At 38.7% G+C, this 25,795-nt stretch overlaps 1 protein-coding gene across 7 annotated transcripts in view; it reads left to right on the top strand.

The window, feature by feature from the left end:
- Nucleotides 1-25,795, top strand: part of Enox2 (ecto-NOX disulfide-thiol exchanger 2) — a 279,678-nt gene that overhangs the window by 238,789 nt on the left and 15,094 nt on the right. For all 7 annotated transcript variants that reach the window (XM_075957589.1, XM_075957587.1, XM_075957588.1 and 4 more), the window contains 4 exons: nt 1,188-1,421; nt 3,883-4,095; nt 6,566-6,672; nt 14,418-14,532. In XM_075957589.1, coding sequence (XP_075813704.1) covers nt 1,188-1,421; nt 3,883-4,095; nt 6,566-6,672; nt 14,418-14,532 — 669 coding nt within the window. The remainder of the gene's footprint in view (nt 1-1,187; nt 1,422-3,882; nt 4,096-6,565; nt 6,673-14,417; nt 14,533-25,795) is intronic.

Below are 25,795 nucleotides of genomic sequence, written 5' to 3'. Positions count from 1 at the left end.
ACTCAGTTCTTCACAGTTATGCAATGAGTACTTTACTCACTGAGCCATATCCCTGAGCTCTGATGCTCATGCTTAATGTCTTGTCAAGTGGCAAAGTAGAGAAAAGGAATCCTAAAAACAAGATCATCCAAACCCATAGAATAGAAAACTGTTACTAAACATGTGTTCTGCATGGTTTGGAAAATGATCTGTGATAGCCATACTTTCTGTTTTTAATCAATTAGTTTATTGAGTACATAATGAGTCAAAATAAAAGAAGAACAAAATACCACCAAATTAAGTACTCAAAATATCCAACGGAAGTCCACTGGGAAAGCTCCATTGAGGTAAGTCAGTAGGAATTACTGATTGAGAGAGTCCCAGGCAGAGCAGAATGTTCTCTTAGAAAAGGACTTCAAGTAAAAGAACCACAGCACTAAGGTAACATGCTAAAAATGGAGTGTTACAAACATCAGCGGAGACAGACTGGGGAAACCCTCATAAGGCAGCCAGCTGAAGTTCCCAAATAAGATTCCTGGGGAGAGCATTAAAGTTCCGTGAGTGAGGCTTCCAAGTTTTATATATATATATATATATGCAACAGATAGAGATAACATCATCAAATTAGGCCCTCATAGCATCCATCAGAAACCAACTGGGGAAACTGGACCATCAGCTGGAGTTCCCAGTTGACCTTTGTCTCCATGGATGAGCTTTCTGTGCTGCACTTATAGATCTTCTTTCTCACTGTAGATACTTTTATATCTTGGGATAAATAATAGTAACATTTGCTGGAAATCATTTACCTTCCAGCTGCTCTCAAGGGTATGTTGCTTTTTACTCTTGGACTGTTTGGCACTTCTTTTCCCCTCCCTATCATGGAGTAGAAGTGAACAGCCCAGCCCCAGACAAGAGTCTTTGGAGGACACTTTGAGACACATAGAGTTGGATCTGAAATGGGGGAAAGAGAGGCAACTCCATTTCCAACTCCATCTTCTCAGTAAGTTCAAACGATACAGTGTACATTACAAAACGAGGTTGCAACCTAAGTCTTGCTGATTCACCTTGATCCCACTAAGAGAGAATTTGGTATTATGTGACCACTTGGAACTACGCAAACCATCTCTAAGACACTGAACTTGAAAAAGTACATATAGTTGTTGGCTTACTAGTCTCTTCTTGCTTCCTCCACTTCCCATTTAATGTAGGTTACCGAATTCGCCTGGGCTCCAGTACTGACAAGAAGGACACCGGCCGGCTGCATGTTGACTTTGCCCAGGCTCGGGATGACTTGTATGAGTGGGAGTGTAAGCAGCGCATGCTAGCGAGAGAGGAGCGGCACCGTAGACGGATGGAAGAAGAAAGACTGCGTCCACCTTCCCCACCCCCAGTGGTCCACTATTCAGATCATGAGTGCAGCATTGTTGCTGAAAAACTGAAAGGTATAGAAGGCATTCAAGCTCCGTGATTGAGTTAACTTTTTCTTGGGGAATTGTAATGAATATCATTGTGCTGTTCAGAGTTACCCTTTCAATTTCTGGCTAATAGGTTCTGCATTTCTTGTATTGGAAGCTTGCTGATAGTACCAAGTAACTTTAGAACCAACAAATGTGTCCATCCCATGCATGCCTCTGTTCCTTCATTGTCTCAAAGGTTGATAGCTTTCAATTCAGACATCAGATAGCTAAGAAGAAATATTTTCCCATTTGCCACACTGGAAAATTTGAGGTGTGACTCATGGTTTAGGACCTACATGTGCCCCCTTTCTTAATGGGTACTAGCAACGTTTGAACTTTCAATCAGTGAATACATCACCATGATAGAACTGGATCTAACCCTGGGAAATTCTAGTGAAGTCCTCATTTTAGAGATGTCAAAAGGAGCTGGTATAGTGGAGCATGCTTGTAATCCCAACACTCTGGAGGCTGAGGCAGGAGGATCACCAAGAATTGCAGGCCAGCCCGGGTTACAGAATGAATCCCTATCTCAAAATAAATAGACAAAAACAAACCAAGATGGCAAAATAGAGACCCAGAAATTAGTCACCATGTGTATGCATTGAAGACTTAGCTACTACCCAAGAAAAGAAGTCTTTACTATTGTTAAAGGCCAAGTTATTCCACAAAGCAGCTGTGGAGACATCTAGATATTGTTAAGGCAAACTCGTTTTTCTTTAGTTTTGCTCCCTACTCTTGCTTAAATCTTAGAGCCACTTTGCTAATTTGACATTAATCACCTTTCCTGTCCGCTTGTCTTAGTAACTCAAATCCAGTCTCTGCTTTTCCAAGTATAGTTGATTTCACTGATTGAATGCTGCTGTCCCATTGATCTTACTGATGACACTGACCCAGGTCGAATGAAAGGTGTGAATTTGCCCTGCTTCTGTGCTTTTCACTTCAGCAAAAGATCCTGCTAATTCTACTTTCTAAATAAATAGGTTGCACTTGCCAAACTTGTTTACACCACATGTAAGAAACCTGTTTGGACTGACTTTGACTTTCTGCAAGGGAAAAACAGAAAGCGTAACATCCCGAACTGAACAGAAATAATGGTACATTTTGAAACACTAGAGAAGCTTTCACGTTGGTGGGATGCCAGTTTCCAAGACTTGTCTATTCACATGACACCAAACAAGAAACCTTACATTAAAAAAAAAAAAGGTTCCATGGCCCTCAAGAGAAGCACAAGCAGTGTCGACATAAAAGACGGTATCCAAGTAATGAAATGGAAAGCTGCTACACAGGGAAGGCTCATCTACCGCTGTGTCTGCACCGAAAAATAAAGGGCAGGGGACAAGCAAAGAAAATTGCAGAGCCAGATATTTCTGCTCGACTAAGAGCTTCTAGCCAGTGAGGGACATGAAGCTGTAGAATGTGGCTTCGCTTGGATGCTCTTAGAGTCTGTCTCACAAGTCTGTAAGAACAGAACATGTGAGTAGCTTGGGAGGGAGGCCTGGAAGGTATAGATGAGCTGTGTTCCTCTAACATTACAGGCTGACCCCTGGGGAACTGCAGACATCTACTGGAAGGCAGGGGACAAAGGATATGAGGACACATGCAAACAAAAGGATCAAAATAGATCATGACTGGGACTGAGTAGGGGTGCAGAGCTCTGAATTGGATGCCACAATGCTTTTCAAAATGGTCGAAGATTTAAGTGCTTACACATAAAGAACTACATACAGAACTCATTCCTGAAGCTCTTTCCATAACTATAATTCCGTGGATCCAGGGTAAAAGTCCTGACCTGTCTAACTTACATGCAACAATCTCACTGGCTTTTCCTTATTAAAATGCAAGATTATAGAATTGTGAGATTCCCCCATTGTTATTCCCCCCAATGTGTGTCTACGCGTGTGCCTGCATGCATGCTTGTGTGTCTCTGTCTCTCTCTTCCTCTCTCTCTCTCCCCATCTCCTTACACCTCCCTCTCTCAAATAATCAGATAAATTAAGAAATTCTCAATACATTAAAACTATCATATCATAAATATGTCTTTGTTTAAGGGAGTGTGTGGGTGTGTGGGTGTGTGTGTGTGTGTGTGTGTGTGTGTGTGTGTGTGTGTGTGTGTTTACTGGGGATGGAAACTAGGGCCTCACACACACTGACTTACAGCCCCAGAAATTTTAGGAAGGAAAGAAGCCACCCTCTTTCTGAAACTCTTCTTAAGCCATAAACAGTCTTCCTAGGCTTTCATTATTTCTTTCTTCCCACTTTCTGCCTGTGTGTGCATGTGTGTACATGTATGTACATGTGTGTACATGTGGGCTTCCTTCCCGTCATTAATTCAGTGAACTATAGTTGCCAAAATCTCTGATGCCCTCTTTGCCAGAATGTTGTAAAAACAGATCGAGATTTGTTCACTGCCCATCGTTTGTTTTCAGAATAAATTCTTTTGTTTCAGATGATTCCAAATTCTCGGAAGCTGTGCAGACCTTGCTCACCTGGATAGAGAGAGGAGAGGTGAACCGCCGCAGTGCCAACCACTTCTACTCCATGATCCAATCGGCCAACAGCCACATCCGCCGCCTGGTGAACGAGAAAGTCGCCCATGAGAAAGAGATGGAAGAAGCAAAAGAAAAGTTCAAGCAGGCCCTTTCTGGAATTCTTATTCAGTGTAAGTGGAAGCTGAAGTTGTGCTGAAAGCCTGAGAGAGCCCTCCGCTTAATGGCCACATGCCCTCCATAGGCCCCAAGGCCTTGCAAAGCTATCTATTTCAAGTGGCTAGGGAAACCTTCCTAGCTGCCTTCTGCTCTCCTTATATCAGCAGTTCTCAGCCTTGCTAACAACACTGCGACCCTTTAATACAGTTGCTCATGTTGTGGTGACCCCCCCCAACCATAACATTATTTTTGTTGCTACCTCATAACTGTTCTTTTTCTGCCATTATGAATTGTAATGTAAATATCTGATATGCAACTCCCATGAAAGGCTCATCTGATCCCCCAAAAAGGTCATGACCCACGTGTTGAGAACCACTACCTCATATTGTCAAATGCCAAAGCTCTAACTTCACAGGATACATATCAGTACCTGTTCCCATTTTCTCTGGTTTAGCTTCTTCGGCTCTCTAGAAGCACTGGGATGTAGGTAGGCAACAGTTCATCCTTTTACAACCCTGGTCCTCTGTAGAGGATTAGAGACTTTATTGCTGAAGTTAGAATATGATGTTAGGATTTTATGGCTGTGTTTCTTCAGATTTACATGATTATCATCATGTAATATGCTGTTTAAGAACTTATAATAAATAAGATTATATTTTCCCAAGATGATTACATAAAAAATAAATTAGCTACTTCTACATTTTCAGTTTAGTTTTCTTTATCTTCACTAGATATGATAGGCACCATAGAGGTGAGAAGCCATTGAAATGGCCACTTTTAAAAATTAGACCACTTCAGATCTATCCAAATTCTTAAATGAGATAGATCCGATAAACGCTCAAGTAATTTTTTTTTTGTTCACCCTGTAACAAAATTATATGATCACATCTTTTCAATAAGGAGCTATATTCACCTTAAGAATCAGGGCAGTTTTATGATTTTGCTTTTAAGCAATTATGGCCCACTCTTCCTACACGTTTCTCTTTGTACTTGACTCATACATAGCTGTGTTTAAGGATTTCCTCCGCTTCCACTCCTACTTTGGAAGTATAGCTAGCCATAAAATCCAAGAGGGGAAAACACATATCTTCAGGACTACAGGAGAAGTAGAAAAAGAAAGCAGCGAGATTCCTGAAGTCGTTAGAACACAGTGAGAACATGACTGGAAAGAGAAATCCTGTCTCTGGATTTGTCTGCTGTGAGAAGCAGGGGTTCTTCTGCTTTTGTTTCTCCCAAATACTCATATCCAAGCTCCTCTTCCTGTGAGCCAGAGAGATGGCCCCACAGGGTACAGTGGACGCCTCCAAGTCTAACAGTTCAAGCCACAGAACCAACATGGTGGAATGAGAAGACTAACTCTGGCAGCTTGTCCTCTGACACACACACACACTAAATAGCGGAATATCTCCACAGATTGGTGTGTGTTTCTCCTTTTAACATTTTAAGGGACCTTGAAAGATATTCTATAGGACTGCATTCACAAAGATTTCTTTCATAATTTTTTCTCTAGTCAACAAGCCTATGTAGGTGTACTTAATACAGACTCAACCGTTTTATATTTTGATTTGATGCTTCTGGTTAAACATAACTTGGGATAGCAAAAAACAAATTTTCCTTGAAGTTAAACATTCCCCTTTATTTTAGAAGGCAACTTAATAAACAGAGACAGTGAATAGGAGTAACCCATAATCATATGTATGTATGAAAATGTTATAATGAAGCCCACTGTTTTATGTTATCTACAAATTAATTTACAATGAAAAGGACCCAGTAGTATAGTTTGTATCCATGCTTTGCAGAGTTCATAGCACTCAGCTAAATGTAAAATCTGAACTTAAAACACATTTATTTTGACTCTTGCTTTCTTTTTCCATAAATGAATACACAATTTTTGTATGAAAAACTTTGCTCATCATCTTACCCCAAACTGGGAATTTCTTCTTCCTGTATATTGATGTCTCTTTCCTTGAGTCTCATTTAAAATCATAGTACCTGTCCTGATTTGAATGAGAACTGTCCCCATAAGCTCATGTGTATGAACTCTTGGTCCCCAGTTGGTGGTACTATTTTGAAGGTTGTGAACTTTTAGGAGATACAGCCTCACCAGAGGTAGAAGACCACTGATAGCACTTGTGAGGTTCTCTAGTCCTGCCTCATTTCCCGTCTACTCTGTGCTCCCTGACTGACATGCACTGACCGCCTCACACTCCTTCTGCCATGCCTTCCCTGCCATTATTAAACTATGAGCCACAATAGGCCCTTCCTCCCTCCTTCCTTTCTTAAGTTGCTTCATAATTTTTCACAGCCATGAGAAAAGTAATAAAGTACATTGGCCTGTGTGATCTTATCTGAGTACAGTCACAGCCTGCTTTGTGTCCTAAGAACTTGATGAAACAAGCCTCATGTTTCTCTTTATTTCTCTCTCTCTCTTTCCATCCCTGGATGTTGATTTGGCCCGATCTGACTGCTGATTTGATGCTGCAGTTGAGCAGATAGTAGCTGTGTACCATTCTGCTTCCAAACAGAAGGCATGGGACCACTTCACAAAAGCCCAGCGTAAAAACATCAGTGTCTGGTGCAAACAAGCTGAGGTTGGTAACTTTCTACTCTGGCACCTCCTCATGGGGACAGTTTCCTTCCTTAACAAGGTATTGATTTGGGGGTTTAACCAGAATTAAATAGTGCCAAGCTCCCATGGTCACAACAAGGCCCTAGTGAAACACTGAAATGTGTTCTATACCCTGTCAACATCCAGACCACCTACTGGCAAAAGGGTAATAAATATGCATGTGTTGTCTTAAGTGCATCCTGCTGGATAGAAATCTCGGTGAAAATGCAGCTGGGATAATTGTAAGTTTACTTCTCCACACTAGCTGGTCTTGAGTACAGTAATAATTACTGACCTATCCGTCTAGCATTAGTAATATTAGGGCTGTCTTCCATTTAGTAAAAGTGCATTGACAGTCGAGGCTAGCAGCTGTCTGCTGGTACTCTGGAGAAAAGAAATTTCTGAGCTGCTTTTATCAGATCTGTCCAGCTGTCTTGTATATGCGGGAGATTTAAAGGGAAGAAAGGACTGTGATTTCAGATCAAGGTCGACACATACCCTTCTGCTTGTGCTCAAGGAAATCTTTAGCAAAACACTACAATATGTGTAATATGATTAGGTTAATAGCCTGCGTCTAAAGATAAAGTAGATGGGAGGTTTTGTTTCCACTGAACTACCTGTGGAAATAGTTTCATGAGTATCTCCGTGCCCATAGGAAGCCTCCTTCCCTCGGCTTGATTTTGTGTGTGTGTGTGTGTGTGTGTGTGTGTGTGTGTGTGTGTGTGTGTGTGTGTATACAGCAGCTTTTTCAACTTCACCTATGGTTTATTTGGTCATTCTAGTAAGAAATTCTATATTGTATTCATAGTTCAGCTTCTCATGTTCATTGTTCTCTGTGCTGACAGTTGAACTCAGGGTCTTGTGTATTTTAGACAGACACTTTCCCACAGAGCTATAGCCTCAGTACCCAACACTTAACATCCATAAAGCACTGTACACTGGTTATATCGCCCAACTGTAAACCTTACAGTCAATGTCGTGGATACAGGCTACTTATGGATTGAGAGTCTAACAAGAATTCAAGTGTCAGCTTTTGTTACGTTTGTAGCTTGGTGGAATGAGCAAGTTATACAGCATCTCTTGATCCCCATTTCTTTGCCCGTTAATTGGTGATGATAATAATGAAACCAATTTTATAAGATTAAATGTTTAAGAAATGTATAAGCAGTTTGAAAATGTAAATGGTGTTATTTCAATTTATTATTAAACAACTCAATACAGGATATTGAGTAGGTGTAGAACCCATGCTTTGCATGTAGCAAAACTGAAATGCAGAAATGTTAAATGATTTCACAAAATTAAACAAGTAGGAACTGAGTAGAAATTATTCTTCTCTGAGCTCTGCTACAGACTTCCGTGTAGTTTTGGACAGATCTTCTAATCTCTGTGAGACTTAGTGTGCTAACCTTTGACAAGTCGGCAATATTCTCTCCACACTTTCCTTTTATGAATAGGTAAGCAATTTATATGGGAACAGCTTCAAATCTTGACAACATTTAACGAAAAATAAACCAAACTCTGGTCCTAAACTTGTATCTGTAAGGCTTCAGTTCTAGCTCAGCAGAGGGAACTGGGAATCACTGGGAAATCTCTTGAAGACATCTATCCAGTGAGTGTATAGAATTATAAAAGGCTAATAGCATTTTCATTAATTTTTGATCTCTAGTATCATGTTGGCACTCAAACATTTTCAATTTCGGAAACATTTTAGATTTTGAATTTGGTGCATTAGTAATTCTTAACCTACATTAAATATCTCCCTTCCCTTTAATACACATAAGCCTGCATACCTTTTAGATGGTCTAAGATCTAAGGTCCCCAGAATTTTTAAGGAAAGCCCTACAGAGAAGAAAGGGACTCACTTCCCAAGGCAACAGCTATCAGGCAATTAAATATTCCCCAAAGTAGATGTGGTAGCACACACTTGAAATCAATCCCAGCAGGCTGAGGCAGGAGGATCAGACATCCAGTGCCATCCTAAACTATATAGTGAACCCTTATCTCAAAAAGTTTCCCCTAAGCCTGACTACCTAGGGAGTATATACGTTATACTTAAGCTAAATTAGGGTCACAGTAAAGATGGCTGTGGTGGTGAACTGGACATTTCTCCAGAGAGCTAGAGAATTGAGAATCATTGAGCCCATTATACAGTACTGTAAAAACCTCCTAGGCAGGGGTGGTGGTGATAAGATGCTTGGGCATCATGATTTGCCAAGAGCTACACGTTCCATCTGTGCCTTGTTGGTCCAACCTGCTTCCTGTGTATTTGATTAAGTTAACTCAAGGCCTACCTTCCTTAGTCCTGGTAACTAGAACTGATAGTGACTCATAGCTGGCTCATGACGTTTCTCTGCTTTTACATTCAACAGTGAGACATATCTCATGGCTTTCCTTTGAGCTTGCCTTCCCTAAACCTCAAAGCATTCTTCCATTTTGCATTGCTGTCCCTTGAACTGTGGTTTGGTGCTATTATTTTCATTTTTGCTTTCAACTCCACAAATTCTCTGCTGATAGCAGACCACTGAGAAGATTTAAGAGATATATCCTATGGGAAGTGAAAAAAGCTATCTTCTTCAGATGCAACTGCCTTTTAGCACCCCCACTGAAAATCAGAACAACTCAAAAGTCAGGTGTTTCATCAAGTTAGAAGTTTTGACAACTCCTTCTTAGTTGCCTCAGGGAACAAATCAGCTGGTGGAAGGCTCATGTCAGAAGGTACCCATTCCTTGTCTCACTGTCATGCATCTACCTGCATTTCTTATCCTGCTGAGTGAGGGATAGAGAAAGCATGAACTCAGGGGAAAAAAACCGTCTGTGAAGGACTTAGATACCGTGAAAGTCCGTGCCAAGCTGACGGGTTTGGAAATGAGTCTTTTTAATTGCATTTGCTTTCCTGGTTTGGCTCCTAGAAGTGAAATGCTAAGAAAAAGATGCTAAGAGGGCTGAAGCCCTCCTCTTCCTGCGAGTTAATGCCTACAGTCACAGTTGTATTTACGAAGGGGACTCCTTCCAACAGAATCATTTGAAAATCTGTGGTTTGCTCAAACTGCCCCACACTCGGTGCTACAGCTTGGATAATGTATAGAAACTAGAATCATAGCCATAAACATTAAGATGACAGCTTCTTGCATCCTTCCTCGCAGAAGATTTTACACCACTGAGCTGAAAGAAGAGGGCTTTGATGATTGTAATTGACAAAATACCCTTTTCCATTTACTTCCATTTCATAGTGTGAAGAACTGTTTGTAGATAGATAATGAAGTCATCTGTGCACCCTTGGTTTAGTACTCACTTGCATTAAGACTGGCTGTTGGCCTTCAGCCATCCAATGCACACTAACTCAATTTTGCATCAACCTAATTTGTATTTCCATTATTTGCCATACAGGAGGCAAACCTGTGTTTGTGAGTTGCTTCATTTTATTAAATGATATCTCAGAATCACATTGTTCTGTGAGTACATGCTACTTATTTTCCTAGCCTCTGTTCTTTCCATTCCCTCCTGACTCTTTTCCTACCGTGGTTCTTATTAATGCTGAGAAAATATAGGTTAGTAGGGTCTTGTTACACATTTAATAAGGAGTGTTGATATTCTGGTAATAATGTTCCTATCATAAAGCATGAGTAAGATCAATTAAAGTCCACATAAATTCTTGTGAAACTATGGTTAAATAATTAATATGTAATGATTTATGATTTGCTTACTTTGTAATAAATCAAAGATGTCAGTTGGCACAAAGTGGTTCTTTGCATGCATTTCCTTCTGTCTCTGGTTCATTTCATTCTATATGAAAGTGCTTTTTTTTTTCTCCATTGTGGAGCAGTGGAAAAATCTAAGTTTCAGAAAGGGTTGCCACCATTAGAGCAGACTCTAAATTATTACAATGCCATTTCAGAAATCACTACCTGTTCAAAATGAGATGCGCCACATATTTACAGTGGGCAAGAGGGTGGCTTAGAAACTCTAGGACCACTTAGTTGTAAAAAATATTCTGCATGTCTCAGAAAATTCCGTGTAGTGACTAACACCTGCAAATTACTGAAAATGTTTTAGCATATCATTCCCACATTTTGGTTGCAGTACTGTGTATCAAGATGTCAGAACGGAAAATGGAGCAAAACTGAGATACAGCTATTACTTTTGATGTCTGAGCTTCAGTTAGGAATCCACTCCCTACCCAGTCTTATATCTAAGCTATTTAGAAGGTCTTTGGGGGTGCATTCCACCTTGTAGTCTGTTACTCTGAAAGCATTTGTAAGGATTTCATTCTCAAAGCTTTTCTGATCCACCAGAAAATACAGAAAATGGATGCAGAGTACTTTAACGGTAAAGGTTTCCAAGAATTAACAAAGTCTCGCTTTTCTTAGAAGTAGCCTGTTATTTATCAAATGGGCCTTCTAAATTTTCTTTAATATGGTACCCCATAGCCTCTGCTGTTCTCTTTGCTTCTACTCCAATTGTATGACTTAGTATTGGGTATTTGTAGAAAAATAATGATATGAGCTTTAGGAGTTTTTTTTTTTTTTGTAGCCAAGAATTGTATAGTGTACAGAGCAGTCCACTGAGTAACTTAGAAAATGTTTCCCTGAGTTTTTCATTATTCTCATTTCATTATTAGCTAAAATAATGGACGATTCTTATCCCTGAGGTATTTTGAAGCATTTAGGTAAAATTTGCCCCAGGTGTGTTGTTATATTTCTACGGGCATTTTGAAACTGTAAAAGATCTCTAGGTAAGACATATCATGTAGTTATTGAAGTCTTTGTATTTCTAAGATCTTAAGCTGTCTTGCCAAACTGGAAGCAAAAAGATGCTTTGTGGATGCTGGGAAGCTACAGGACCTGTCTTAGTTGTAAGATCTTGCTGCCCTGGGATATTTCCCTAGAATGAACACAATTTACTCTCATGAGAAATGTAATAACTTTATCAGAGTTAGTGACATGTGTGTGAGTTGAGAATTGGTATCTGATTATACCCTGTGACAGCCTATGTTTTTATTAGAAATCAAGAAAGGACACAGCTTTTCATGATGCAGTAAACTGTACAATATTTGAATTTGCCAGTGTCAAACTTTATTATGATCACCTTCCAGTAACAGCCCTGCTGCTAACTGAAACTTAATCCTATGAGGTAGAGTGCTTTCAGAGGAATGAGATTCCCTTATTGTTCTTCATGCAGTGAGTCTGAATAAGACATAGCACATCTTTTTCATGACACACCCCTCTAAAGTTCATTTATCACAAGCAAGTCACTGTTTTCTTCTATTTTAAGTAAAGTCCCTGCAGTACATGGGAGGTACTATATGAACATCTGATTTTTTTGTTACTTCTTAACAATCAGTGATGATACTAAATGACTCGCTTTGTAAAGAATCCATTTAGTGTTAATGGAAACTTAACTGGAACTAGAAATCATTTTTTTTCCTGATAAAGGAATGAAAAAATAGGATAGTGACAAACTATGACATCATTAATAAATCCATTTGAAGGCCAGGTGTGGGTGGCACACGCCTTTAATCCCAGCACCCAGGAAGCTGAGACTAATGAATCTCTTGAGTTCAAGGCCAAACTGATCCAGAGTGAGTTCCAAGACAGCCAGCACTACTTCGTGATACCTTGACTCAAAAAGAAAAAGAAAAGAAAAAAGAAATGTATATAATGCTTATAAATGGAATAATTTATACCAGACAGCTATAGGTGTTTCTGATATTACAACCCAATAGGAGTTAACCTAGGTAGGGTAGTCTCACCTTAAAATCAAGGAAATTAATACAATCAAGTGATGTCTAAATGATTTCAAATTGCTCTGATATTCATAGTTCTCATTCTTACTTGTTTTGGTATAATGCGTATGTGTGTGTATGTGTGTGTGTACGTGTTCACATGTATGTACATTTGTGGGTAAGAATGTGTTCGATCACAAGCATATATTTGAAGACCAGAGGTCTACACTGAATGTCTTTCTGAATTGTTTCTCTTTTCTACACAGTGGATTGCAATCCATTTCTGATGACTGAGCTTTCTAGTCTTAGAAGTGTAGTGTCAACAAGAGTTTCTTTGCCTTGGGCTAGTATGCGTGCGTGCGTGCGTGCGTGCGTGCGTGCGTGCGTGCGTGTGTGTGTGTGTCTAAGTAGTAGGTTTCTTGTTCTTATCACATCTTAGGTATCCTAGCTGCTCTTGTATGTGCTGTTTTATTATATTGTAGAGTGATTTTTTATCACCTTCTAATCAATCCCTCATTATTCCACTCCTTTCTGTGGTTAAAAAAAACTTCACATTAAGTATTTCTTGATTAAATTTTGTTATGCTGATTGAATTCTATCACCAAATGTTAATTCATTTCATTAAAAATTTTACTGTACAAAGATATGTGGAAGGAAATGGTAATAACATCATAAAGGTCTACAGTAAGAACTTTGTTTAATGTTGAAAATAAAGTAAGTTTTCATTTCTTAGTTCATTATTTCTGAATAGAAGAACTCTTGTCTTTTATTTTAAGCTAAATTAATCTGAGTTATTTTTAAAGTATCTGACCTTTTGATATAATTTCCTATCTTTTTTTTAATATGAGTACAATTTCTTTATGCCAGGAGGATAGTTAAATAGATACTTGATTATTTGTTTGCTGAGTACCACATCTGAATCACTTCAAGGTTGTTCTCTGTCATTCTTTTTCTGGAAAATGTAATCTTAACCTAGTTCCTGAGATGTCCAATGATTTTGGTGGTTATCCTAGATATGAGTATTGTAGTGTAAAAATTATGGACTCTTCTACGTTCTTCCAAAATGTTCACTTTGTGTTGTTTTGCTTAAATGATCATTTTCATTGTTTGTATTCAAGCTAGAGGTTTATTGGATAGAAGTTCCAGTAACAGTTGAGCACCTTTAGCCTTAGCTAGGCTGCTTAGACTCTCTTGTGCTTTCTTGGTTAAAAAAGCATGCAAAACTTTGAAAGGATTTTAGATACAGAGTGTAAACAATCTCTGTGTGTGTCTTCCTTTCTCCCTTCTCCTTACCTTCCTCCGTGCTCTCCTTCCCCGACACATTTCTTCTTTCTCAGATTCCCTCCTGACTCTCCAGTGGCTGTTTTTCTTTTAACCACTCTCTTGTAATTATTTAGGCCACAAAGGCTAGGTTTTCTACTAGAAATTTAGCTGCCCTGTGACTAACTCTGATCTGCTCTCAAACTAAGAGGCTTTTGAAAACCTGGGAAACGTGTCCATAGATTGTTTTTTGTTTTTTGGGTTGTTTTTTTTATTTTTGCTTCTTCCAAATGCCAGTTCCTCTTCATGATATACCTACTTTGTTCACTGTCTATTGACATCAAGTAGTTATGTATTTTGGTTTGTCCAAACATTATAGCTATTGTCCATGAAAAAGTTAGTCTTGTAGAAGGTTGCTCTTAGCAGCTCATTTTTGCTGTATCTTCTAAAACTACAAAATCTTGGTTTAGAGTTCTGTTCAGGAAAGCTGTTCATGGAGGGGAAATAAGAAGCAGCAAAATTAAAGAACCCATCGTGGGAAGGTATAATGACAAAACTCTAAAGGGAAATTTCAGAACTCTACACAAGAGCCAAGTGTGCCTTTTAGCGAGACTGTGTAGTCTCAGTGTGCTGTTGCCTTTTTGTTTAAGAGCACCCTGAGAGTTTTTTAAATGTCCCCATACTTCCATCCATTTCCTCAACATTTTCTAAGTTTTCCGCCTAAAATACATATCTTTTAACCTTAGGAAATTCGCAACATTCATAATGATGAATTAATGGGAATCAGGAGAGAAGAAGAAATGGAAATGTCTGACGATGAAATAGAAGAAACGACAGAAACAAAAGAAACGGAGGAGTCAGGTAATGATCATTCTGGTTTGTTATATGTAATAAACATTAACTTGCAATGGCAATATTTTCAAACCTTTAAAACAAGGTAAGATGATATATACATCAACCCACCAGACTGGACACCAGATAGAAAACAAATTGATGGGGCTGTATGAGTAAACACTGGCTAAATATCAAACCTCTGTCTACAGGGTTTTCTGTTCTTCATGTATTTCCTTTTCATTTGAAGTGCCTAATTTAACATATGCACTTTTTTTCAAAAAAACTAAACCCCCACTGGACATTTAGGTATCATTGTTCCATATTTGATTTGGATTTATTGATATTCTCTTCAACTGTAAGAAAACATCTGCATAAATGCTAGATTACTTATACATTCTACCCAAACAAGTAACAGATAGATACATGACTTAAGTGTTTTTTATATATATATATATATATATATATATATATATATATATATATATATATATCGCAAAGGACATAAAGAAAAATACGCAGTTGATTATATAATTTAGAGAAACTGTCAAGATTTTTTAAAGGCTTCGTCAGTGCTTAACATGCAACGTGAAGACCTAAGTTCAGATCTCTAGCATCTATATAAAAAATTAAAAGCTGGAACAGTGGCACACACTTGGGATTCAGATGCTGAGGAGTTGAAAACCAAAAGATCCCTGGAACCTGCTGGGCAGCCAATCAGTAAGCTTCACGTTTAGCAAGAGACCCTGTTTCAAACACAAGGTGGAGTGTGATGGCGCAAGAAACCCAGCATTAATATCTACTTACATATGTCCATGCACGTGCACATCACGTACACATGCACACCCCCGACACACACAGTTTAAAGAAGATTTTGGATTAGTGCATAGAAAATTAAATATTTCCATAAAGTTCAAAAATTGAAACCTACCAGGTAATAAATAACCATCACAGTTACTTAGCAAATATATTGGGTACCAAATAGGAGTCCACAAAAGGTTGTCTGGGTGAAGGCTTTTATTCCAGTCAAGTTTTAGCAGGAGCTCACAGAAGCTACGGTGTTGATACCCAGTGGGCCTATAGGGTAAGCTTCATGAACAATAAGACAACACTTTACCCATTAGTTCATCATAAATGACTCTGGATGGAAGATCATCAAAAGACTGAATACCTGCCACCAGACCAGTGTTTCCGGTAAACCACTGCAAACAATATTAGGACTTTAATTATATGGAATACAGTTTAAAAAAAGCATTAGGCTAGGGGGATGGCTCAGTTTATAAAAGCTTTTTCTTTGGCAAACACGAGGACCTGAGTTCAAATCCCCAACAACTACATACAAAGCCAGGCATGGCCTTGGATGCCTGTAACCCCAGCACTGTTTGGGGGCACAGAAGATCACTGGAAAATGATAGAGCTAAACACCCAACATCATTCTTCTCTGGTGTCTAGGTATGCATGTGGCTGTGCACATCTGCACACACAGGTCATATATACATACACATTTTTAATAAAAACAAAAGCACTAGGCCTGAATTTCAAATATCTGAAGTCTAGTCTCAGATCTGGGAGAGACTTTTCCCTCCCTGACAATCATCTGCCATGTCATAACAACTAACTTGGATTTTGTGGTGGTCAGATTAATTCATCCAGTCATTTCATAGCTGTTGCATGCCAAGCAAGTTGTAAACATTAGAAATATAATAATTTAGTGTCTTTAATTTAATTTGTCATGTAGGAGTACATATCAATTGACCAAAACTCAAATCTGCATTTGGTCTCATGTAAGGGGTCTTAGAATCTTCACTCCATAAACAGAAATTCTTACAGAAAAAGAAAAAAACATCAAGCCAGACTTTTTAAAGCTATCCATTAGCTATTGTAATGAAATTTTCTCTATTTTTGTGATATACTTGATCCATAAACATAAAAACTATTGTCTGTGCTCAATACTTTCTATAAGCAGTGGTTAGCATTTTCAGAATATTGAATTGCTGCAAATAAATACTACAAACCTATAGCCAAAATAAAGAAAAGTCTGTAATAATAATGAAGCTATTCAACTTATTTAAGTGCTTCCCTAAGATGTGTTAGAGCAGATTAATTATGACTTGTAGTGTTGCCTCCACTTCAGTATCTCCAGCATCACAGACACTACTTATACGTTGTTATAGTGGGACAGATGCAACCTAATTTTGAGCATCCACTTGATGGATTGCAGTTTGAGGAGTTAGTGGGGGAGGAGAGGGGTATGTGGGAAATTCATACTGAATGCACTTACTAGGGATATATAATTGCATTCTGTTTCTGTATCTCTTCTGAGTTAAAAGCTGTATTGGCTACTGCACAGAATCTTATTCGTTCAGAGACTGGAAACTCCCTGACAGATCATCTTATAGCTATTTTCTTTCCTGTTCCACATGCCAGGATGCTGCTTTGTCAAATAAAGCTATCTACAATAGACTTAATGGAGCTTACCAAATAGCTTTTCTCCCAGAAGGTTTCAATTCATTTTAATTCAAGGACTTTTGTGCATTTTTCTTCCCCTCGATCGTATCTAATTCTGTTATCTCACTTCTGTAGTACTCGGCTGCAGAAATCCTGCTCTACGTGAGCCAGCACGAGTCTCCTTGGTTTTTATCTAAATCAGCTACATGTTTTAGCTATCACATGTTTCCAATTAAAAGCTTAAGCAAGTCGATCTCCACGTTGTTGCTTTCTCTCACTGTGCTTCCCAGACTTGAATTCCAGGGGCCTGTGGCGCATCCCTGGTTATCTTTTCCTTCTCAAACTTAGTAAAACTAGTCACATTATATAGTGTCACAGAATTTCTGCTCTTCCAGAGACTCTGTATTACCCCATATCTGCGACACAATCCTTGCAAAAAAAGAAAGGACTGCTTTGCTGAAAGCAGTCTTTTAAATGGGGAAATCACATCAAATTGGATATTGTGAAATTATTTCATTCTTTTGTTAATTGTGTGCCCAGTAAACAAAAGAGCCGAAAGGGACTGTTCTCTACATATCCCTTTTCCCTTCTTCAGATTAGATTAGTGCTCACCAAGACTGGTGCCCCTGAAAATCATTTTAGGTATCCTAAAGGGTACAAGCTGTCAGTCAGGAGGTACACATTCTAGAGATCCAGGGTGTACTACTGTCACTACAGTAAACCATGTATTTATTGCAGTGAGAGGAGACATTAAATGTTAGCAACTCCCCAGGAACTTTCTTCACAAGTGAGTATGTTAATTAGAACATACAAATTATTGTTCAAACCTTACTTCTCTGGAAAAGAAACATTGTAAACCTTGAGTATATACAGTTCTTTTTCAGTCATACCTCAATAAAGCTGAAGAAAATTAAAATTAAAAAATATTTATAAGATGCAGAGAGTCTGACCCAGAAGGTCTTTAATGGTGTTTCAGATGCTTCAATTATTTAGATTCTGGTGGTCTGGGGACCATTTGGGAAACAGTGTAATAGACTAAATCTCATTGATTGTTCTAGCCAAAATATTCTCTTCCTGGTTTCTTCTCATCATCTAGCTTCCATTATTCTCACTTTAAGAATTTGATCAATCGAGGCAGGTATTGGTGGCACATGCCTTTAATCCCAGCACTCGGGAGGCAGAGGCAGGCGGATCTCTGTGAGTTCTAGGCCAGCCTGGTCTACAAGAGCTAGTTCCAGGACAGGCTCCAAAGCTACAGAGAAACCCTGTCTCAAAAAAACAAAAAAAAAAAGAAATTGACCAATTAATTAATACAATGTCCTGCAAGCTAAGAGAAATATTAATGTAAATATAAATAAATCTGCATAAATTTAAAATAGTACTTGGTGCTAACCTAGAAGGTACTGAATAGAATCTAACCAGGGCAAGAGATATCATTGTGATCCCAAGTAGTCACAGCCAGCAACAATTGCTCAGGCCCGTGAAAGGGGAACAGGTTTATATAGGAAGAACAGAAGTGAGAGACCATCCTAATGGTGTGGGCACATAGAAGGAATAGGGAGTCAGTGATGGAAAGAGGCATAATATCTGCTGGGGGATAAAAGACGATGGCACAATGGGTCTAAAGTCTGGAGGAGAATACATGCCAGGCTCAAGTTTAGCATAGTAAGCTCGATGGCACCATGAGCACTTGAGACCATAGCACTACTATGATGAAAACATCATGAAATCTACATTGTAGGAGATAAGTTTGGAAAAAGGGAGACCAGCCTGATTCTGTTTTACAAATAGAGTCGTGAAATGATGAAGACTTGGGCTCGAGTGATGGCACTAGGAAGGAGCAAAATGACAAAGAAAAGACAAGAATAGAAATATGGGATTAAAGATGCTAGGGTCATTCATAAAGGAATGGACTCCAAAGGCTTTAGTGTAAGGCTGGTGTATAGATGAAGAAAAGTAAAGATCACTCAGTGAGCTTCTAGTCTGGGAGACCAGGGAATAGTAGATGGATGTATTTGATCACTAGAGCCAGAAAAGCAAAATACCATCCCGTGGTTGACTTAAACAGTCATTTTATTTTGTGTGTATACATGTGTTTTGCCTGCCCAACATGTATGCAGTGTCCATGGAGGCCAGAAGAGGGTGTTGGTTTCCCTGGAACTGGAGCTGCAGTTGGTTGTAAGTTGCTACGTGAGTACCAGGAATTGAACCCAAGCTCTCTGCCAGAGCAGCCCGTGATCTTAATTGCTAAGCCATCTCTCCTGCTCTATAGTAGTGACTCTCAACCTGTGGGTCTCAACCCCTCTGGGGGATCAAATGACCCTTTCACAAGGGTTGCATATCAGAAATCCTGCATACCAGATATTTACATTATGATTCATAACAGCAAAATTACAGTTAGGACATAGCAATAAAATAATTTTATGGTTGGGGGTCACCAAAACATGAACCATATTAAAGGGCCACAGCTTTAGGAACATTGACAACCACTGTCCTATAGAGTTGTGTTTTATAACATTTATTGTATTAATTTTATTAACACTAGGAACTCAAGGTGGAAGTATCAGCAGAGTTAGTTCCATCTGAAGGCTGTGGGAGATAATCTTTGTAGCCTCCTCACAGTTTCTGCTGTTTGGCAGCAATCATTGGCATTCTTTGTCATATAGGTTTATTACCCCAATCTCTGCCTTTATGCTCACATGAAGTATGTCTTATCTCCCTGCCCAAAATTCTCCTTTCTGGAAGGGCACCAGTCATAAGATTAGGACCCACCATAATGACTACACTCTAACTTGATTACTTCTGTAAATGTCCGATTAGTAAGCAAGATCCCATTCTTAGAGCTTCAACATCTTTGGGATGACAGGGAGGAACACAGTGCGTTCCTCAGAACAGAGCTTATATAGATAGACTGAAATTGAAGTATTTGTGTTGTTGGTATGGCTTACGCTGATGGGGAGGAGGCATGGGGTTGGCAGGGTCTTGCTGAGTAGCCCAAACTGCTCTGGACATCACTGTGTAGCCCAAGTTGATCTTAAACCTGATGGGCTCTTCCTGTCTCTTTCTTCTGAGTTATGGGATTACATATGTGCCCTTTAAAATTAATTTTTGATGTTCAATAAAAGGGAAGGAAGTCATGAAGAATGTGACTTCTTCAGTACTTGAAGATGTGGCAACGTTTATGGGAAATTGTGGAAATGAAGTCCTAGAAAAAAGAACAAAAGGGGAATCAAAGTCAGAAGATGATGAAAGTGGGGGAAGCTGAAAGTTATGTATGCAGCCCAGACTTCTGTATATAGTAAGAGATTGGTCATTCATTAATCACATAAGCTATTTAGAAGTAAGACCATGGAAAGGGAGCGATAGATATTGAGTACATACTGTGGAAGCATGGAAGGAAGGAAAAGAAGCTGAGAGATCCCATCAGCTAGGACCAACATGATTCCATATTAATCTATCTGCCTAATTCCACAACTTCCTTTAAAAGTGCTCTGAGGCCCAAGAGAAAGAGCAGAGAGAGTTGAGTCAGGTGACCATGAGTTACAGACTGGGATGGTCAGCTTGGTCAAAGGTTTTCAGGAGACTGAAGAAATATTGGGTGCTGAGAAGTTTGCAGTACAGTCTATCCAAAAGCAATTAACTGACTGAATGGAGTTGGCCACTCCAAGAGATTAAGGATTTAAGAAGGAGAACAGAATCTTGGAGTGATGAAGGGCTAAGAGGCAACTAACCAATGAGGATGAATTATTTACTTGGCAGAGGGATATAGGTGTTATAGAAAGGAACCATGATGCTCCCGATGCATCCATGCTGGTAGGAGTCTGGTTAGAGAGAAATAATGACATGTAGAGGCAAAGAGAATAAGACTTTGGGAGATCAGAGAAACCACTTGAGATTTTGCCTGAACCACTTTACAGCCACCTCTATAGGTTGTACTTAAATCATCTCCCTGTCTGTTGTTTTTAGCTTTTAACCCTTTGAGAACTGCTAAGGCTTAGATTTTTCATGAACATTGAGAAAAATGTTGCACATTTTCTTTCTATCTTCTTGTAGCATTTTTTTAACTTCTCCAGTAATAAAGTTTTCCAGGAATAGCTTAATAACTGAATAACCTTAGCATTATTTTTGGCTTTGTTTGTTTCCTTTACACCATCGAATATTTTTAATGGCACGAAGTCTGTTTTAGTTCTTCATTGTACAGAGACGTGTCTGAGATTCTGCTCTCAAAGGCTCCTCTAGGAGGATATGTTCACAGCTGCCTTCATATTTTCATATTGTCATGAGAACCTGGCAGCCTTCAGATCTAAGGAGCAATCGGCATAAAGAAAAACATTCTCCATATAGGGAATAGTCAGAAAAGAGAAGCTGAAAGCTAACGATGGCAGAATAAGAATGCATCCACTGTACTATGCTCTACAATGTCAAGACTGGTGGGTTCACTTGCTCAAACATAGTGTTCAAATTCAAAGGTAATATTGAACCTTTCAGTGTTCTGGCCATGTACAAAAGACTCCAACTTCAGGAACAGGCCCAATTAATATTAAGTCTGTGAAAGGAAAGACTTTGTATTCTCATTAAAATGACACCTTAACTTTAGAGAGTAGAAGTTACATTTTATCAAGAATCCCTCCCCCCAGCAGTAGATGGTTACCTTGTTTGTTTGGTTGGGTTTTTTTCTCAGTGACAGGTATAAACTGAGGAGATTATTATCTGCTCCTGCTTCTGTTAGTGCCCGTCACTCTGCCCTTTCCCCCCGACAGTATACAAGCACTCTCTCCTCCTCATTTTCTTAAAGGGAATTTTTTTCACATTTAAAGTTGAGATTATGCCTCTAAGCATTGTCCTGGATCTGCCTTTCCCTCAGTTGTGCACCTCCATGTGACACTTGAGCCTACACTGGCCTGTAGGACTGTAGTATGTGAAGAAACAAAAGGAGGAAGATGGAATGTTGCTATTTTGTTTTGAGCCATGTAGATCACCAAATGACATTCAAACCACAGTAGAAACAACTGTCCATCTATAGGAATCCTGATTTAGAGAGGAACCTGTATGTCTATGAGGAGGATGCTATGAGCTTGAGGTGCTGTCCTAGGTGCTGATTCAGCAAACAAACCAAATATTGCTTCCTCTGTTAAAAGGAAGCATTATTAACAGGTGGTTAATGTCCCTTTTCCTATAGCATTTTGTTCGTGTTCATACATGAATCACTTGTATCATATTTCTCTGGTGCTGTGAATGCCCGATGAAAAGTATCTCATGCCCCTGTGGGATGGCATAATAATGGATAAATAATATTTAGAAATCTGGAAATGCAAATCTCTACATAATGACTTTCTCTTCAAAGACATAAAATCTGTGTGGATACAGAAGTAATTAAAATCAGTTAGAAAAATCACACACAAAAATTGAATATGCCCTCAGAAAGGGCTTTTGTAATTGATTAATTGAAATGTGAGCTCTAAAATTACTATATCAAGATAATTACATCACCATGCATTGAAAACAAATGTGGACACTGAGAAATTCTTTCTATTACAGTGCCACCCTCTGCTTTTGGTAGACAATCTGACCATAGTAGCCTAATAACTTTTAAGAATACTCCTAGGCTCAAGACATTTAATTAAACTCAGTTCTCCCTAAAGGCAGATTGCTTTTAGGAATGAGATGTGTCTTAGTCTCAGGATAAAGTTCTCTTTAAATCCAGGCATGGTATAATATGCCTCTAATTTCATCATTTGGGAGGAGGGGCAAGAGAAACGAGTTCAAGAACATAGGTGATTACATAATGAGGCCATTCCAGACTTCCTGAGATTCTGTGTGAAAACAATATGTTTCTCTCTATATAGAACTCATCTTTTAGTGCGGTAGAGATTGCGTTTTGCTCAAGTTTTTGGAGGTTTGGGTTCATCATGACAAAGAAGGCATAGCTGAGCTGTTCGTGTCATGGTAAACAGGAAGCAGAGAGAGGAATTCTTGAATTGTGCCTTTCTTCTCTTGTGACTTCATGAGAGCAACCAGTCTACAGGAAGATGCTATTTCTACTAAGAGCAGAAAGGAGAGATATGACCAAAAGGAGCAAAATCCAACAGGACAGACATTAAATTCTGCCATTGGCAGCCCACACAGTCACTCTCGTGGGCTGTAGTTTTCCAAAATGAGCACTCCATGTTCATGACTTCTCAAACCACCTGCCATCTGCTTTGCATCTTCACCTCCACTCTCATAGCTTCAAGCATTGCCTTTACAGGGGCTGCTGAACTCATCTTGACTGCCACATATTTCCGCATCTCAAAAGCTTTTCTGTGAAATCTAGATTCTTCCATCATTTATTATACTAGATAACTTTAATTGTTTGATTTTATTGTTTTTCTTTTACTTTCTACCAAGCAAAACTACTTTCCCATAGATAACTGAAAAAAATCCACATCTTGGTCGAGTTGGCTTTTAACCTACTTATACACTTAATGTACAGTTTTTTAGTTTGGTTCCAACTTGCTATCTCCTTTTCCAGATTTTATGTTTTATTGGCATTTGTAAGAGGTAGAATGGGAATATAGCTCAGTGGTGAAACTCTAGCCTAACAAATGCATGGTCCTAGGTCTGTTCCCTAACACCATAAAAAAGGAAAATGTTTCCTTTTATGTAGTAGGAAAACAGTAGAGGTTATTAGAATCACCTATTTTTACCATAGTCATGAGCCTGGAATACAGAGAGTACTCAATAAATGTTTGTTGGAGTAATGAAAAATCCTCTAATTATTGCACATAGACTTTATAATTTTATCCTTGAAATTTTGCACAAACTCATAAATAATGAAGTTTCATATATGTATCACAATTACTAAGTGGCTTGCTCTATATATGAGTAAGTTGTGTGGCTAATACTTTTGGTGATTGTATTTCAACCACAAATGGCTTGCAGGCACACTAAGCACATCATCGGTTTAGTTTACATGTATGGCTATTCTATACTTGTTATTTATTTACAGTGTAGGTTAAATAAGGCCACGTCCTGAATACAGTGTGGATTCTTAGAAAGTATTCTATAAAGTGCTTACCTTGTCAATTAAATTGGGATGTGGACCACTCATTAAAAATAAATTGCTATGTAGACCAAACTGACCTCAACTTGAAGCCATCTTCCTGCCTCATGAGTCCTGAGAATGTAGATATGTACAGTCATGCATGGCTAGGAACTTTTTTGATTTTCTGTAGTGACAATCTGTGTCTTGACTGGTGTATTTAGAGCAATGACATTTGAAGTGATTATCGGTATGATTGGATAAATGCCTACTATATTTACTGACGTTTTCTTTGGAGTGTCCTTGTTCCCTCCTCCTAATTTGTCCTCCATACTTTTTCTTCTTCACATGGTTTTAAGCATTTCCTATTATTTTTTCTCTTTCCTCAGTATATCAGTTATACATTTTCTATATGGTTTGAGATTATGCAAGTATCCTACAATAACAAAATATTTCCAATTCTTCTCTCATCCCATGCATCGTTGCTATTGTTCATTTCACATGTACAGAAGCATCCATAAGTGTGTGCACTGTTACTGCCACAATTTTGAACTTTATACTGTAAACCACTTAATGAGAAAACATAAAAGGTTTTATTTTGTCATCACAAACTCATCTTTTATGTTCTACTTTCCTGTGTGTATATCTGAATTTCTGAACTATGTCATTTTTGTTGCTTCGAACAGCTTCTTTAATATTTCTTTCAGGGTAGATTTTCTGTCAAAACTCACCCTCAGTTTTTATTTAGCTGAAGAAATCTTTATTTATTCTTAATTCCATTCGAACATAATTTTCACAGGGCAAAAAATTCTACACTGGTAACATTTTTTTTGCTAAAATACTTTCCTCCATTCTCTTGATTTGTGTAGTTCTGAGAAGTCCTATGTAATGTTTTTGTTTACTCCTCTCTACAGCTTTGTTCTGGCCTCTTTAAATAATTTCTTTATTTTGATTTGCTGAACTTTGAGTAGATTTGAGGGCATTTATCATTAATGCTCTATGAACTTCATGGATCTGTATGTAGTTTCATGTGTGACACAAGTTTGGGGAAATGTTTAGTCATGGTTGTTTCAAATGTTGCTTTTTCTCTTCTCTTTTGACTTTGCCATTTGTGAATGCTTACACTGTCTGTGTTTGTACCGGCTTGCTGGATATCCTATTATTTTCTTTTAGTCATTTTTTTCCTCCCTGCTTTTGTTGTCACCTCAATGCTTGTGTAGACCAAAATTCATATGCTGAAATGTACTCACCACTTAGCTAGTGGAATCTTATGTAACCCTGGCTGGCTAGGTCTACTCAAAGTTCTAATCCCCCTGCCTCCACCTCTTGGGTGCTGGGATTAAAGCTGTATGCTACAATACCAAGTTATATGTGGCACTGGGGATTGAACCCACGGCTTCTTGAATGCTAAGTAAGCCCTCTACCACTGAAATGCATCCCAGCCCTAAGTCTCGGTCCTTTGGTAACCCTGTGCCCATGGACAGTGAAATTCACCAGTGCTTCTCAAATTTGTTCCTATGCCCTTAACTGGAACAAGATGTCTGTAAGGGTCTAGAGCAGTGCTTCTCAACCTTCCTGATGCTGTGATCCTTTAACACAGTTCCTCATGTTGTGGTGACTCCCTACCATAACAGTATTTTCATTGCTACTTCATACTGTAATTTTGCTACTGTTATGAATTGTACTGTAAGTATCTGGTATGCAGGATGTCTGATATGTGACCCCTGTGGGATCATGACCCATAGATTGGGAACTGCTAATCTCTAGTTAAGTATCTCTCTTTCTTCAATTCATCACTGCTCTTTTAAAACTGTCAAAGGTTCT

This window comes from Microtus pennsylvanicus, chromosome X (assembly GCF_037038515.1).
Source record: "Microtus pennsylvanicus isolate mMicPen1 chromosome X, mMicPen1.hap1, whole genome shotgun sequence".
NCBI lineage: Eukaryota > Metazoa > Chordata > Mammalia > Rodentia > Cricetidae > Microtus > Microtus pennsylvanicus.
This window is presented reverse-complemented; position numbering and strand designations above follow the sequence as displayed.